This window comes from Eptatretus burgeri, chromosome 4 (assembly GCF_056783735.1).
Source record: "Eptatretus burgeri isolate ZD-2024b chromosome 4, Ebu_testis_v1, whole genome shotgun sequence".
In the NCBI taxonomy this organism is placed as follows: Eukaryota; Metazoa; Chordata; class Myxini; order Myxiniformes; family Myxinidae; genus Eptatretus; species Eptatretus burgeri.
Window position 1 is genome coordinate 34361426 of NC_140964.1, and position 15511 is coordinate 34376936.

General features: G+C 43.7%; 1 protein-coding gene across 5 annotated transcripts in view; it reads left to right on the forward strand.

Annotated features, from left to right (window-relative positions):
• Positions 1-15511, forward strand: part of CCDC61 (coiled-coil domain containing 61) — a 73434-nt gene that overhangs the window by 33412 nt on the left and 24511 nt on the right. For 4 of the 5 annotated variants that reach the window (XR_015057262.1, XR_015057263.1, XM_085877399.1 and 1 more), the window contains exon 2: positions 12262-12344. Coding sequence is in view for 3 of the 5 variants with exons in the window: in XM_085877398.1 (XP_085733524.1) it covers positions 12262-12344 (83 nt within the window). In the remaining 2 variants the exon portion in view is untranslated. Of the gene's footprint in view, positions 1-3507; positions 4921-12261; positions 12345-15511 lie in introns of those variants that run through there. The other variant, XM_085877400.1, reaches the window with a different exon arrangement.

The following is a 15511-nucleotide window of genomic DNA, read 5'->3' on the forward strand; positions in this document are numbered from 1 at the left end:
AATCGTTCCATAGCAACGGTCAGAAACGAATGCATTGTTTTCCTCTCCCAAAAATTCGGATTTGGTTTTTTGCTGAAAAGAACAAAATGAAGTCCATGACGTGCCAAATACAAGTGTTTTGCAAATATATATTATACACAAAGTACGTACTGTACTGCTCTGGGCTGGCACACCTGCCTCACACCTGCCTCACACCTGCCTCACACCTTGACACCATGGAGATGCGGTAGAAATGAACAAAATTTCCACTCGGGTTCAGCATGCCAAGGAGAATCTTTAATACGAATGCATTACGTACGGGAGAAATTTCCATTAATGAAACTCGTAGCAAATGCTCCAATGCAAGCCATATGATATATATATATATATATATATATATATATATATATATATATATATATATATATATATATATATATATATACCTGGTGTTGGCGCAGTGGTTAGGGCAGCGGCTTGGGATCCAAAAGGTCCTGAGTTCAAGCCCTGTTGGGCCACTGAATTGATACACCAGGGGGTTGACTCAGCCTGTCATCCTTCCGAGGTCGGCAAAATGAGTACCAGTATACTGGGCCGGTGTATACCCTGGTTAAAATAGGTGTACCATATCCCTGTGTCGTAAGAGGGGACCAGGGTTGCGTCAAGAAGGGCATCTGGTGTAAAATATGTGCCAAATCACTATGCGGATCATACGGATGATCCGCTGTGGCGACCCCTAACGGGGGCAGCCGAATGAAGAAGAAGATATATGTATGTGTGTATGTGTGTATGTATGTATGTATGTATGTATATATGTATATATATATATATATATATATATATATATATATATATATATATATTGTTACGGTTGTGGAAATTCGCATTACACTGATGTGGATTTTTTAAACCCACCTTGTTGTGATCGTTGTCCTCCTGAAGGATTCTAACCGGCCGATTGTGGAATCCTATTTGACTTCAAACAGAGTTTAACACTTGTCCGATTTGATTATAAAATCCTACAAAAAAAACCCTATCGACACTGATAAAACTGATGTCCACACAAGTCCTTCCTTGTGAAACAATTTATTTCCTAATTATACACCATACACTTCTCACCCTTGTACAATGAACTTAAAAAATCCCCTTTTGTTTGCAATATTATTCTTACTTTAGTTAACAGTTAGACCAACCCGATTCAATTCACTTCTACATTACATCAGAGAGTTTTAGTCTAACTTGGTACTTGGTCAGTTCCAAGGAGTACGAGCCACTGAGAAACTATACTTCCTCACGTGCTCGTACTGAGAACAATGTGCCTTTCAAAATATTTATACTTCCATGAGAGAGAGGTTGGGGGATATTCACCCAGACTGTAGACGTGTCCTCAAGACAAAAAGCCACTTCGTACATTTTCTAAGCAAAGGTTCATTTATCAGCTCGGTCACTCTGCTCCAGAACAACACATTTCTTATCATTTAGGGCAAAAGTCTTTTGGCCAGAAATGACAGCCAATTCAATTTGCAGCATAAAAGTTACATTTCTGAAACTCCATTTGTTACAATTTAAAATACATTAATATAAATTTTTCCCCCACACTCCCCCGTTTTTTTTTTTTAAGGAAAATTTGAATAATTTTTCTTACACATGATTACCATGTCCCATTCCTGAAGGAGAAAAGATTTCCATTATTAAAGTTCAATCAACAATGGCAGCGTGTGCTCATATCAGAAAATGAGTGAGTTTCCATTTAATTATGGCCTGTTCATCAGCATGTCACACATTCAAAACATGCTACCCGAAGTCAGAAGATAAACAGGTCAGGGTGTGGATAGAGCGGCACCCAACGGGAAACACAATCGAAGCACTCCTTGAGCTGAGGAGAAGGTAGATGTGGGCAAGTACAAGCTTGGGCCGGACACTGGGTTGAAGGAGCGCAGTGTGGAACTCCAGGCCTGTCGTACATTGAAGTGACCACAGCAAGTTCATGATGTATTTGCAGAGCGGCAATCGAGAGTGTGGCTGAGAACATTCCTCCATGCAGGCACCACACAACGCCGACGTTAAGACTTTGCTCAACCTTCTCCTCAGTGGGTTTTTTCTTTCTTTTCCCACATTGCTCCATCTTATCTCCTCAGGAAGGGACATAATCATGTGTTGAATGCTCAATCACCCAAATCTGGCTTCTCCCATCGTCCAATCTTTGTGTGGAAACTTCATTTAGATGAAATCGTACATTGCTTCAAAGACCGCTTTCAACACTCCGAAACAAACAAAGCATCAATTAAACACCAATCAATAAACGTCATGGGCACATGTAGTTCTACAAGACTAACAAAGATTGTTATGGAAGCATTTAACTTGCATTATATGTCATATCAATATTTTAATCCCTTTCCTTGTTATTTCCCAAAACAACATGCTAAAATATACAGAAATCCCAGTTGTACGTATACTCAAAACGTCCATCTCATTTGCTATTTCCATCGACATTTTAAATCTGACATTTCTCCATCTATCCACTTCTCTCTCACCAAAACAGCAAACATGCTGCCATTTTCCCAATTCACATACACAAACCATCTATCACTTCCTCTGACCTTCTCAATTACGAATCCATTTTCTTTTATCAAAACAAATAAATCATTTTAAACAGTTGTTCAAAAATTGTCAAATCACTTGTCAAATCTGTTATCAGGCGAATATCGTTTAAATTTCAGCTCAAACACTCTGTCTACACATGCAACTTCACCCTCCACAATCTTTATCCCAGTCTTAGAAAAGCATCTTAAACTTCAGACTAATAAACATCCAAACTCTCTTAAACAACTTTTTGGTCAAAACAAAATATTTCCTTTTAAAATCCATAAATGAAAAATTTAATCTTCAGCATCTATCCAATTAAATCATGAATTTACCTTGACTGAATCGATCAAATGGTTACACTGGGTTGTTTGCCATTGCCTTCCCAGCACAAGTTCAGGTAACCTCAACATTCGCAGACGAATAAAACAATATTTCAACGTCCATCCGAGGGAATCATCTATTATCTGTGAATTGCCCCACGTGCTAAACATCATCAAATCATTAAAATCATTCCAAATCACGTTTCTACATTTAAATCACATACAGTATATCCACATTCACAATTGTTATTTCACAATTTATTCAAAATCCCGATGGTTGTAAAATAAAACTTCAACACTTTTTCCTAAATGGACTTCACTTTAAACAGATTCAGTCGAGAGGGTGCGCCACAAACACCAAGGAACGAGGAACAGGAAGTTCTCTCCACATCCAGTGGGAAGAAAAAGGAAAAAAAACTCTGACAGGCAAAACCCACAGTTTGCATTACTCTGTCATGGCTTCAACACATACACTAAACAGCATTGCATCTCAGACTCGCGTGTGATCACGTGACAAATACCAATCACATTTCTATCTCGTCCTCTTGAATCTGCATATGAATCGAATTTCACACCTAAAGCAAAGGCTCGAACAAAGACTCAGTGTAACGATATGCCACCACCCACAGATCGAGTGGAGGGGGTCTCACACAGTTTGCTCCATCTCGCACGGCTTGCAGCCGCTCGTCCCTCTAAGAAGTTAGTCCGCCGGCCACACCGGGGTCGCGGAACTAGTTAGCGTGTCGGAGTCTCGCTCGTTATCGGAATCAACCAGACGGATCGCTCCACCAACTAAGAACGGCCATGCACCACAACCCACAGAATCGTGAAAGAGCTCTCAGTCTGTCAATCCTTCTCGTGTCCGGCCCACGCCTCCATGACCACGTGCAAGCAGCAGTGATGACATTGATCACCAGCAGATGCTTCTGCATCCCCTCGCAACTGCTGCAGCACGGAAGAGGACAATGTTTTGTCAAGCCTGGTGCTGATAATGCCAAGGTCGCGGGTTTTTTTTTCTTTTTTTCATAAAGAGTCCTCAGGTGAGATATCTCTAAGTCCATGTGTAGTTAGCCCACACCCGTTCTATAGAGGGAATTTATGTGATCCATTCGGGCTGCGATCCTTCAGTTAGCCATTTTTTCTTTCTCTATTGTTATTTTCGACCATTAAGCCGCCAACAACGCAAACGGCCACTACCTTTACCTTCACAACTCCATCCCGCAAACATCGCTTCACCGCCATTCCCAAACGACGCCCGCCAACCACCAAACCACTACAGAAAACCCTCCACCACCTTCGCCTTTCTCCTTCACAACCAACAACCGCACCACCTGTGAACACTGAACGTCGGGCTGTCTCGGGCCCGTTCGGCGATTGGTGCCAAACGCACCGAGCCGCGAGCGCGAATGGCGGCCTTTCCGAGGGGAAAATTCGGATCCAAAATGCTTCACGCCCACTTCCCTCCGTCCAATGGGCGAACGCGAGGCGGCTTGGCCCCGCCTCCAAGCACGTGTATGTGAAGTCCGTTTATGCAAATATGCGGATCAAGGGAGGTTGACGCCCCTTTTTGCCCGACCAATGGCTGAACAGAGGGTGGCGTGGCCCCGCCTCCAATCGCGTTTTGATCCGCATATTTGCATATCCGCTCCTCCTGAGACCGATAAAGAGACGATCGCAAAGCGACTCGTGCGGCGGGAGTAGAGAGGGTGAGTTGAGCTTGGAGAGAAGTTGTGGAGGAGTTGCAGGGAAGACGGCGGACGGTGACGAGGTTGCGGTGTGGGGGTCGCTTGACTTGTTGCGAGATCCAGGCCAGCCAGCCATACCCCTCTCCCTGAGCATCAACGATTCCGCCCCCCCATTCGTGCTGAGATAGTGCCGAGGGGGGCCCCCGTCCACCCCACCCTAAACGTGGTGCCCACGGGACCGCTCGCGCGGAGCACGTCGGAGAGGACTCGCCGACCACGCCAGGGCACGGAGTCGGGGCGCAGCAGCGCGAACATTGCGGCTTGCCCGCCATCGCGTCACGAGGACGCAGGTAAGACCTCCTCGGTCGCGTGGACCTGGCCGATCCTCCCAGGATCCACGTACATTTGGTCTACGGACCTGTCTGCCTCCTCGCCTATGAGGGTGGCTTTCTTTTTCCTTTGCTTTTTGTGTAAATGCTTGTGGTGGCGCCGTCTGTTAAGTAAAACTGCGTACGTGTTGCCGTGTGTCGGTCTTAGTTGGTAGTATCTCTCTTACTGTTTTTTTTCTGTGCTTGAATACGTGCCCTTTTATTATTATTACTGTGACTGAATATACGTGCTTGCTTTGTGTCCGTGTGTCGCGCAATAAAATGCTTGCTTGTTGAACTGTTCCCGCTCTGCTTCGTCTCCTTTCTTTTTGTTGACTCTCCATCCTGCATCGCGTAAGAGATTGGTAGTGGGTGTAAGTTCCCGGTAACTAATCTGAACCGTCGAGGTCGACGATAACTCCGCTCAGTTATCTCTGCAGTACGGAATGAACCGCTTAAGTGGTTCGTGTCCGAAGTCGACCTGCGACAAGGTACGATCGCCCGATTAACCATCCGCGTAGGTACTTAGGTAGGTCGAGTTTGGTGAACAACCCTATCCTACGCGGGTGGGCCGATTGGCACGATTGTGGTGAGGTCGAAAGGCCCACCCGTGACTAGCTCCCGGCGTTGTTCCAAGAGGGCCACGACTGAATTGTCCGTCCGGTGGGCGACATGCCGCGATTCGAGTTGCGTGGACGATCGCACGCCGGTGGGCGCGAATTCGCAACAATATATATATATATATATATATATATATATATATATATATATATATATATATATATATATATATATATATATATATATATATATATTGTGACGTCCACGGGACTTGAACAGTCCCGCCAACATAGAATGAGCCGAAACAATGGAGGCGGTTTATTTTTTTATAACCCAAAGATGGCGGTTTTAATCGCTCTACAGCAAACGGGACGAGGAAGGTGGCACGAGTCGCTTTTCACTGAGTTAATAATGTTTATTTCTCTAACCAGAAATAATAATAAGACTCGGCAAGAGGAGGGATCCGGGGCGATTCGACGGGATGGTGGTGTGGGTTCGGGCGTGGGGAAAACACAAACAATTCCAATGGATATACAAATCTCAAACCCTCTAAGGCGCCAGGTACACACACACACACACACACACACACAAAACGTAGCTGGTGGTCAGGCTTGCCCGTGGTGTCGATGCAACAGTCCCTGGATTGTCGCCGGACGAGCCGGCGTTGCGCTCGTCAGGGGCAGGAGACACCGTGGTGCTGTTCCTGGTGGTGTCGACCTCCTGGTGTAGGCCCAAGACCGCTCACAGCCGCCAGGGAGCCAGTTCTGGCACCAATATGCGAGCAGGAGAGGGAGGCAGGTCCGCCCGCCGTTCGGTCCTGTACTCCGAGCCAGCAGAACTCCAGAGCCAACCGAGGTGAGGCACGAGGCACAGCTAGGCCACGAGACACGACGAATCAAGGAACGAACCAGCGCAACGAGAGAGCATGCTCCGAGACCCCAGCCTCGACCAGACGCTTTCTTTTTATGACTTCCTCCCCTTCTTTTCCCAAACAGAACCGTTTTATACTCGAGTCCTCGTCACTTCCAATCGAGCCGTTTTATTGGCCCTCCGCCGTCGCCTTCCGCCAATCGTGATCAAGGGGCGGAGTCATCCGCAGCACTGTCCTGTTACGTCACAGCAAGCCTCCAGGGAATACTAAAAGGGTTTACGCAGACACACCTACCCTAACCCGTCTCCCTATCTAATTACGTGACAATTATCATTTCCCCCTTGAAGAAATGGACATTTACTAGACAACTTATCACCACTGAATTGCTACTTATTACATCGAGATCCTGGTAAACTCGAACAGCATGGCATACCTAATTAAACATCCTAATTACCCTTTACATGCATACCCCCCCCCCCCCCAGACGTAACAATATATATCAAAGCAGAGACGAGTGGGGGGGAATGATTGAAGAAGCAGGATAAAAGAGAAATAGCCTTTCATCTGGGGAAGAGTAACTTTCCCCAAAGTTTGAAATCAAAATAACTACTTTCTGCTACTGGGAAAGGAGTGAAACAGAATCGAAACAATGTTGGTTCCAGTCGGCAAAGCCCAAGTACAGCCAATCAGAAAAGACCAAGACAGCCCCTTCAAGGTCCAACAGGGTTTGCAGGTACGGACCAGTTACACAGATCAAGGGAGTGAATCATTACTGCGGCACATTCTCGGCGTTGATAAAGAACAACGTTACATTCTGACATTCCGAGTGATGCGCAACACAAAAGCCATGCAATATATATATACATTAAATTTGTGAACAAAATGATAAATATCTCGAGTTATGTTTATTCATGTACTAATTGATATACTTGAGTCTTCCTGGAACTTCTGCAACATTTCCAGGTTGTTACGTCGTTTTAATCAAAATCACAGAGCCTGGTGTTGGTTTGGTGGTTAGGGTGGCGGCTTGGGATTCTTGGTTCCTGAGTTCAAGCCCCGTTGGCTGCTGAATTGATACACCATGGGGTTGACTCAGCCTATCATCCTTCCGAGGTCGGCAAAATGAGTACCAGTGTGTACTGATAGAGGGCACTGCATCAGCGACACAGTCGCGCTTCCAAGAAATGATAGCTACCCCGGCAGCTGAGCTGCCATACGCAAGAAGATCAAAATCACAAATCGATATCAATTGAAGGCAGATGTATGTTTTCTAGAAAGCAAATGTAACAGAATACATGGATAATCATGTTTACAATGGAATCCTCTCAACTGCAGCATTTCACCGATGGCATTCTGTTCAATTCATATTTTGTGAGTGAGTCTTTATTCATTCACAACAATTACAAATGCTTAAAGAGGAAATCAACTTCGACAGAAACGATGGATCATTGGAATCTCCTGTGATGAAGCTGAGTCTTTGGGTCTATCACTTTCCCATTGCAGACAGGTTGGTGGTTTCTCTCTGTCTTCCAACGCATCCTTTCTGGTTTTGCACCCTCTGCTCTTTCCGTGCTCTGTACCCCTCAGGTTTCGGCAGGGCGCACATGGTCCACCATAAACCCCTTCTGGTGAAACTTCCAAAATCCTGGATCACTGCTCACCTCCACTCATTCGTTCTTCTTCCCCTCCTCCCCCCCCCCCCAAACCTGTGGAATAAATTTTCTCAGTCTCCTTCTTCAAGACGGCTGCTCACCACCATCTCAGATCATCCCCTATCCGCAACCATGATCTTTTTCTACCCCCATTAACTCTCCCCAAATGCCCATCTTCCAAGTTTCCATTTTTTTTCCTTCCATTTCTGTGATCAAGAGTTTGTGGCTGTATTCACCCTGATAATGTGTACTTCCCCTTCCCACCCCCCACCGCCTCCCTCCTTCCTATTGTTTTCATTCTGTTACATCCTGATCCTCTGTTCTGTGTGATAGCTCTTCTCCAAGCCTCAATGCTGGATACAAAAAAATAATAAATAATTACATTGTGGGTTATCAGAAGCAGCATGTCAAGTATTTAAAAACCAAAGTGGAACACAACCTGGTTGTGAGGTCTCAAGTTTATGAATCCGACCGAAACTCCAAAGTGACGAACATCAGAGGGTCAAACTTTTAATCCTTGTTGGAGTGTTTCGATGTTAATGTTACCTTTGCATTACTCCATCTCAAGGTGGTGTATGAATGATTTTTTCTGGTGGTTTGTTCTTAACAGTTTTAGGAGTGTGTGGTGAAATTAAAGATCGCTGCAGAATCCTTAAATAATTAAAACTGATCTATATTATGTGCCATGGCATCAATGTGCGGCCCATATCTCTTGCCAATAAGAGGGATACTCCATGGTGTGCTGCGACTCTCCCGAATGAATGAGAGTGTAATTGCCCACTTGCTCATGTCTACTTCCAGGTATTCTAGCTTCGGACAAGCCTGCTACTGATATTTGGAGTCTTCGGATTTCACACACCATGGCTTTTGTTTTCCATGAAACTCCGCATTTATAGAACACTGGACGACCCGTGAACCCGTGAACCTGTTGGGTTCCCGTTGACAGCGGTTGATAAAAAAAATCATTAAAAAGAAAAAGAAAAAGAAGATGGCTCCAGCAAACTACACCACTGAGGTTGTTTGCATGGATCAAATTCTCCCGAAGAGAACTTGACTGAATCGGGAATTGATTTTTGAATAATTTTTTTGTTGCCCGATTTTAACGAAACTTGATACTGCACACCGCAGGGGAATGGTGAGTAGGGTGAGCCAAAAAATTTTTTTCTATCGTGTACCATTTTGGCTGTATTTCAGGAACATGCATACATACATGCATATATACAAGATGAGAGTTTTAGTAATATACTAGCAAAGTACCCGCCCATGGGCGGGTACAGTTATCTGTTGAATGGCATTGGTCCCGTCTCGATCGGATGAAATTGAGAAATGGACGTTATCCGGTGACCTTGACCCCGTGACCTTTGACCTTGACCTTGATCCCCTTATGTCCGTTCCCAAGGATCACCTATGCCAAGTTTCATCTCATTCTATCCAACGGTTTGGCCATCTATAAAGGACAAACAAACATGAAAAATTGACGTTTTAGTCAATTTATGATGTCATAACTCGAAAACCGGAAGGCAGAAGTGAATGTGGTCAATTAACTGTCATTTAATTTTGATTATCTGTCGAATGGCGTTGGTCCCGTCTCGATCGGATGAAATTGAGAAATTGAAGTTACCCGGTGACCTTGACCCCTTGACCCCGTGACCTTTGACCTTGAACTTGATCCCCCATGTCTGTTCTCATGTCCCAAGGATCACTCATGCCAAGTTTCATCTCATTCCATCCAACGGTTCGGCCGCCTATAAAGGACGAACAAACAAACGCACACATACAAACATATTCTATTTTTTAGTATAGTAGATAGATGCGTCCTTGCTGTTCTCCTCTATGGCTGTGAGACCTGGACACTTCTGAAAAAGGACCAAGACACCCTGCCAGCTTTTCATATGTGATGTCAATGCCACAGCCTTGGGGTTTGATTGTGTGACTGAGTCTCATATGGGACCATTTGTGATCACTCGACTTGACCTAATCCCTCTAGATATTGCAAGGAGACACCACTCCCTGTTTGGACATGTCCACCACTAAAGTGAACATGTACCGGCCCGTATCTCCCTGTAATTTGCCGTGAACCGTTACCACAGTCCCGATTGAACCATTACCACAGTGATGGCATTGAAAATTGACCAAACCACGTAACCAATGGCATTGAAAATTTGTACTCTGTCCAAGATTTGGAAGAGGATCACGTGTGTGAAGTTTAGTTTTGATTGGATAAGGTTCATTTTTCTATCCAATATGGCTGCCACATCACATGACCTATGATATCATAATTTCCACACTGTGTGCAGGTATATGGTTTGATGATGCTTGGTAAATTTTACTTCGATCGGGCCGACCACATGCCTCGTGGTTGCAGTGGGTTGCTCGGCATCTCAAGGAGATGGGGATGGGCCAGGTATCTGCCTGGGGAATGGCCAGACGGAGGCCACTGTAGTACTGGTGGAATATGGACGCAGCGACGCACTGCTCTGGCGCATGCTCCCATACCTGACCTGACCTGACCTGATTGGATATGTGGTTCCAGAGAAAACATTATTTAATATTTTCTTCAATCCAATATGGCCACCAAACCACATGACGTCAATTATTCTTTGTCATCCTAACATCCGCAAGTCATGGAGGACATGTCTGTGAAGTTTCCTCTCAATCTGTCCAGCCGTTCTGGAGAAGAAGATTTTTGAAGGTTTTCAGGTAAATCCAAGATGGCTTCCAGACCATATGACCTATGACATCATAATTATCAAACTTTATTCAGTATGGATAGTTGATCATTTGTGTGCAGTTTCACATTGATCTGTAAAGCGGTTCTGCAGAATTTTTTTTTCCTTGGAAATTTTTTTTTAACAATATGGCTGCCAAACCACGTGATGGATGATGTCATAATTTTTTCTGTGTTTAATGAACCTCACAAATTTTCATCCTGATCGAATGCAGCGTTCACTTCACCGATGATGTCATAGTCAAATTTGTCTTATTCCCCATGCAGAGTAGTTGCCAAGGTGCAAAGTTTCAATTTTTTTCATCCTTGCGGTTTCGGAGAAGTCCAAAGTTTTCCCGTTTTTACAATGTGGCTGCCACCCCACGTGACCTATGACGTCATAATTATCATCAAAAACTTCTGCATGATCAGTTGCATCTATGATCAAAATTTCGTGTAAATCTGATAAGCGTTTGCAGAGAAAACAGGGAAAATTCGCATCTACATGCATACGGGCGGATGGACAGACTACCCAAAGACATAATGCTACTGGCGACATCGTCACGAGAGGTATAAAACAAGGGAATGACTAAATAGGAGAGGAGAGGAGAAAGGGAGTTGGAAACAGAAACAGAAACCTGTGAATAATAATTTGGTTAGTTGGGGTTATTGGGGGGGGTAAAAAAGATAATGAGATAGAGTATGAGAAGAGACAACTTAAGTGACTGGTCAATGACGGTTGGAGAAATTTGACCTGATGGGTGAGTCATGGCATTACAATGAAGATCAAGTCATGGCATGTGGCTGTAGTGAGGCACAGTTATGGGCACTTGTTCTTGCATGAGGCTCAAAGTGGTTCATGTTCCTCAAAAGCCCTCAGGGCTTCCCTACTTGGCCCCACTATGCTACTCTTTCAGCTGCTGATGCCTCCAAAGGCTCTTCCACTGTGTCAAAAGCTCTTTATTCGCCACAGTGCGAGTCAGCTGAAACAGCCCCCTCCTCTTACAGTCCCCACCTCCATCCTCCCTATCTGCTCTTCTTGGCTCTCCCTCATATCCAAATTCCCTCCAAGCACCCTATTATCAGGCTGGAATTATCTTATTTTTTACTCTTTTAATCCTTCCAATCCCGTTTGATCTTATCCATCCCTCTTGCCTTTTAACTTCCCCTCATAGTCCATAGCACGAGTGATTCACATTTATTTATTTATTATTCTGTGCCATTTACTCTTTGTTCTTGTATGCCTGCAATAAAATGTTTCATTATAAACAAGGTGGTACTCATTCACTTCCGTGGTGAAGTTAGCCTGTATGATTAACCATTTGGGAGGTTAAAAAGAATAGCTAATCGCTCAACACTGCCCTTCTGAGCTGTTATTATGAAGATATTCACTGTCGGAGCATTGCAAACTACACCCATAGGTATATGGCAACATATAGAAATATTAGATGACCATTTGATACCAAAATCAACCTGCTTACGCTTCCCTTGCTTTGCCTTCCCCTGACCTGCTACCTGTTTGCTGTTGGCAGATATTGAAGATCTAACCCATAAGACGGGCAACTTCAAGCAGTTCCCTGTGTTTTGCAGCATGCTTGAGTCTGCTATAAACAAGGTAAGTTTTGTTTTATTCAAATTAAGGAGATTGATGATTGCTCAATTTGCATTCAGTTGAAATTAGTGATGTGAAAATGTACTTGTGTACAATTCGATGTCTGATCTGGCCCATCTATAAGTTAAATTATTCCTGAGCTTCCGTTAATATTGAAGTGTATATTATTCCTTCACTTTTGCAGAGCTTTTGTCGTTGAGTGCATTCTTTTCTTTGGAAAGAAAATGCTTCTCAGGCAAGGAATACACTGATTTCCCAGTGGGAACCCGAAGGCAGGAATTTTGGTTTGCATACCTGCACAACGTGGCTGACATCATTTTTAAACTGACATCATGGAATGTTCACACACTCGTAATCCCATTTGGGATGGTACTCACTGATACTCTGAAAGAATGGTACTTCGTCTTTTCTGAAAAGGCAGCTTGCCTTGTGATGCAACGACATGTTTTCTTGAGCACCTGGATCACAGTTTAGAGTCAGATTAGACAGGAAATCAACTAATCTGGGAAATTAACCCAGATTAGACAACACTATGGCGATTACAATACCAACGAGAACGGCACTCTCAAAAAAAAGTTGTGGATGGATTCGGACGAACCTTGATGGACAGGTTGGGTTTGTGACGAGGACAAATTGATTCGATTCTGGTGAAGATCCCAATCTGGAAAGGAGAATTTTTTTAATTTTTTTAAGTGATTCTTCACTATCGAGAGATGGAGGCCAAAAACGTTATTGCATATTTCAAAAGGTTATGGATGAGTTATGACAAAACTAGGTGGATGAGTTGGTTAGGTGACAATAACAAACTGATTTGATGTTGGTTCAGGTCCAGATGCAGATCCGACCTATCAGTGGGATACAAAACATAAACTGTTCAGCCTAGTGGAGGTATGCGCGCCACCAAGTGCCGTTGTAGCTTCTTTCCGAATCACATGATACCTTTGTGTTTTAGGATTTATACTTGCCATATGTGGATCCAAAACTTAATGCTAGTTCTGTATCACTCCGTATAATATTGTTGCAGTTCTGTAAAACCGCATCCCTCAAAGACAATGGCACCCAACAATAGTGATCCTCAGGTAGTTACTTCACTAGTATTCGTGTAGTTTGTCCTTCCCTCATGTGTAGTGGGTAAACGGGACGAATTGCGTTATGTGGGACTCGTAGTAAGGTCTAATATATATATATATATATATATATATATATATATATATATATATATATATATATATATATATATATATATATATATATATATATATATATATATATATATATTATCTTCAATCCTTACTCCGACCTCCATTCGAACCCTTTCCTTTGAGCCGTCATATACACCAAGCACGCATGCCATTCAACAAACAATTTAATGGATGCCTTTTTCTTGACGCCAAACTTATCCTCACCTTTTTCTCTCTTTCTGGGCTATCTAACTGTGTGTGTGTGTGTGTGTGTGTGTGTGTGTGTGTGTGTGTGTGTGTGTGTGTGTGTGTGTGTGTGTGTGTGTGTGTGTGTGTGTGTGTGTGTGTGTGATATATGGTGCCTGTCTTGCATTAAGTAAGATTGTAGAAGGTAGTCTGGATAATCCTCCATGTCCTCTGTGTAAGTTGTCTTTTGCTGCACCCCACAAATCCCTTGCTATCCCCTGCTGTACTTAAAATAAAACCCCATTCACTGTGCCACATACCTTTCCTCTCTTCTTCATTAAATAAATGTGTTATATAGAAATGTTCCCAGCTCGTTTTCATGTTTTCTTCCATTGGTCCAGCATGGCCCACACTCTAACTTAGCCGGGACGTTATTCCCCAACAATCTGTTTCATAGCCTGTGCATGCTTGTCAGTTCCGCTCGGCTGAATCTGATTTCTTAAGGTGATCCAGTTTAAGCAAGTGCGTACCGAGAGCATGTTCCCCAGTAATTAGATCACGTGACCTTTTAGATAAATGGTATAAGACAGAGGACCCTAAGTCACGTGGTAGTTATTGGTGTTCGCGACCCTCCGTGTCAAAGTTATTTGTGTGCAGCGGCCTGCGAGTCCGGTGGGAACCCGAGTTAGTTCACCCCTCGTGGTCTTAGCCCCCGACCCTGGGTCCGCAATAATATTGTGTTTTACAGTATTGTGCTGCTTGATTTTTAGCTCACCTGGAACGTCGTTCCAGGGAGCTAATGGGATGGCACGCAATCCGTCCATCAGTCCATCCGTCCGTCTACAAATTATTGCAACTTACTCTCTGAAACCACACATCAGATTTCAATGAAACTTTACCACAACGTTCTCCACCATATGTTCCAAATTTTGTTGATAACGTCAAAAAAAAAATCTGTCCCAAAGGTGGTCTACAGGAAGTGCACCCCAAAATAGGTATTTGCTTTCTTCTCAGAAACTACACATGCAATGAAACTACACAGAAACTACTCTGACTTTGGTTAGAGTCAGATCCTCTTGGAGGAGTAGATGAAACATACAACATTCATCATGCATCCAACGTACAGTTCTTTCCCTCCATTATATAGAGACTAATACTGTCTGTGTAATGTACATTGTCCAAGCTCTTGAACTTGAGAAACTTTTTTGGAAAGTTTTTGCTTTCCCACACCACGTCACCGTTGGCAAACATATATTGCACTGAGATTAAATTTTGAATTGACGCGATCGTTGGACCATCTGCTGACGGCGTGGCTGTGCCCGACACTTCCTGGCAGAAATTTGTAAATTTGGTCATGGTGCCTGAGATAACTCTCCTAATCTTTGTGAAAGGCACCATGGGATTTTGTTTCACATCCAATAACTAATGCTGGCAGAAAGGACAATGCAATGTTCATCGGAGGGGAATGGCACATATTAATGAATCGGTTTGCATGCGAAACACCAGGATAACAGTTTATAGCCGAGTCGAGATTTTAACCCAGGCTACACAGCTCGGACACCCAGGCTACACAGCTCAGATATGCGTGTGCGTACCTCTTTGCTATCCTGCCAGCTCTTTCCATCACATAACAGGGATTATGTAACCAACCTTGAAACAACAATAGTTTCTGGCTAAATCCTAATCTTGAACAGATCTACAGCGACATACCTCCATAAATGATTATAGTTGTCATCATTTACCAGCCCCTTCCATTTATTACTACCTCCACCACCGAAGGTGAAGGAGGTTATGTTTTCACCC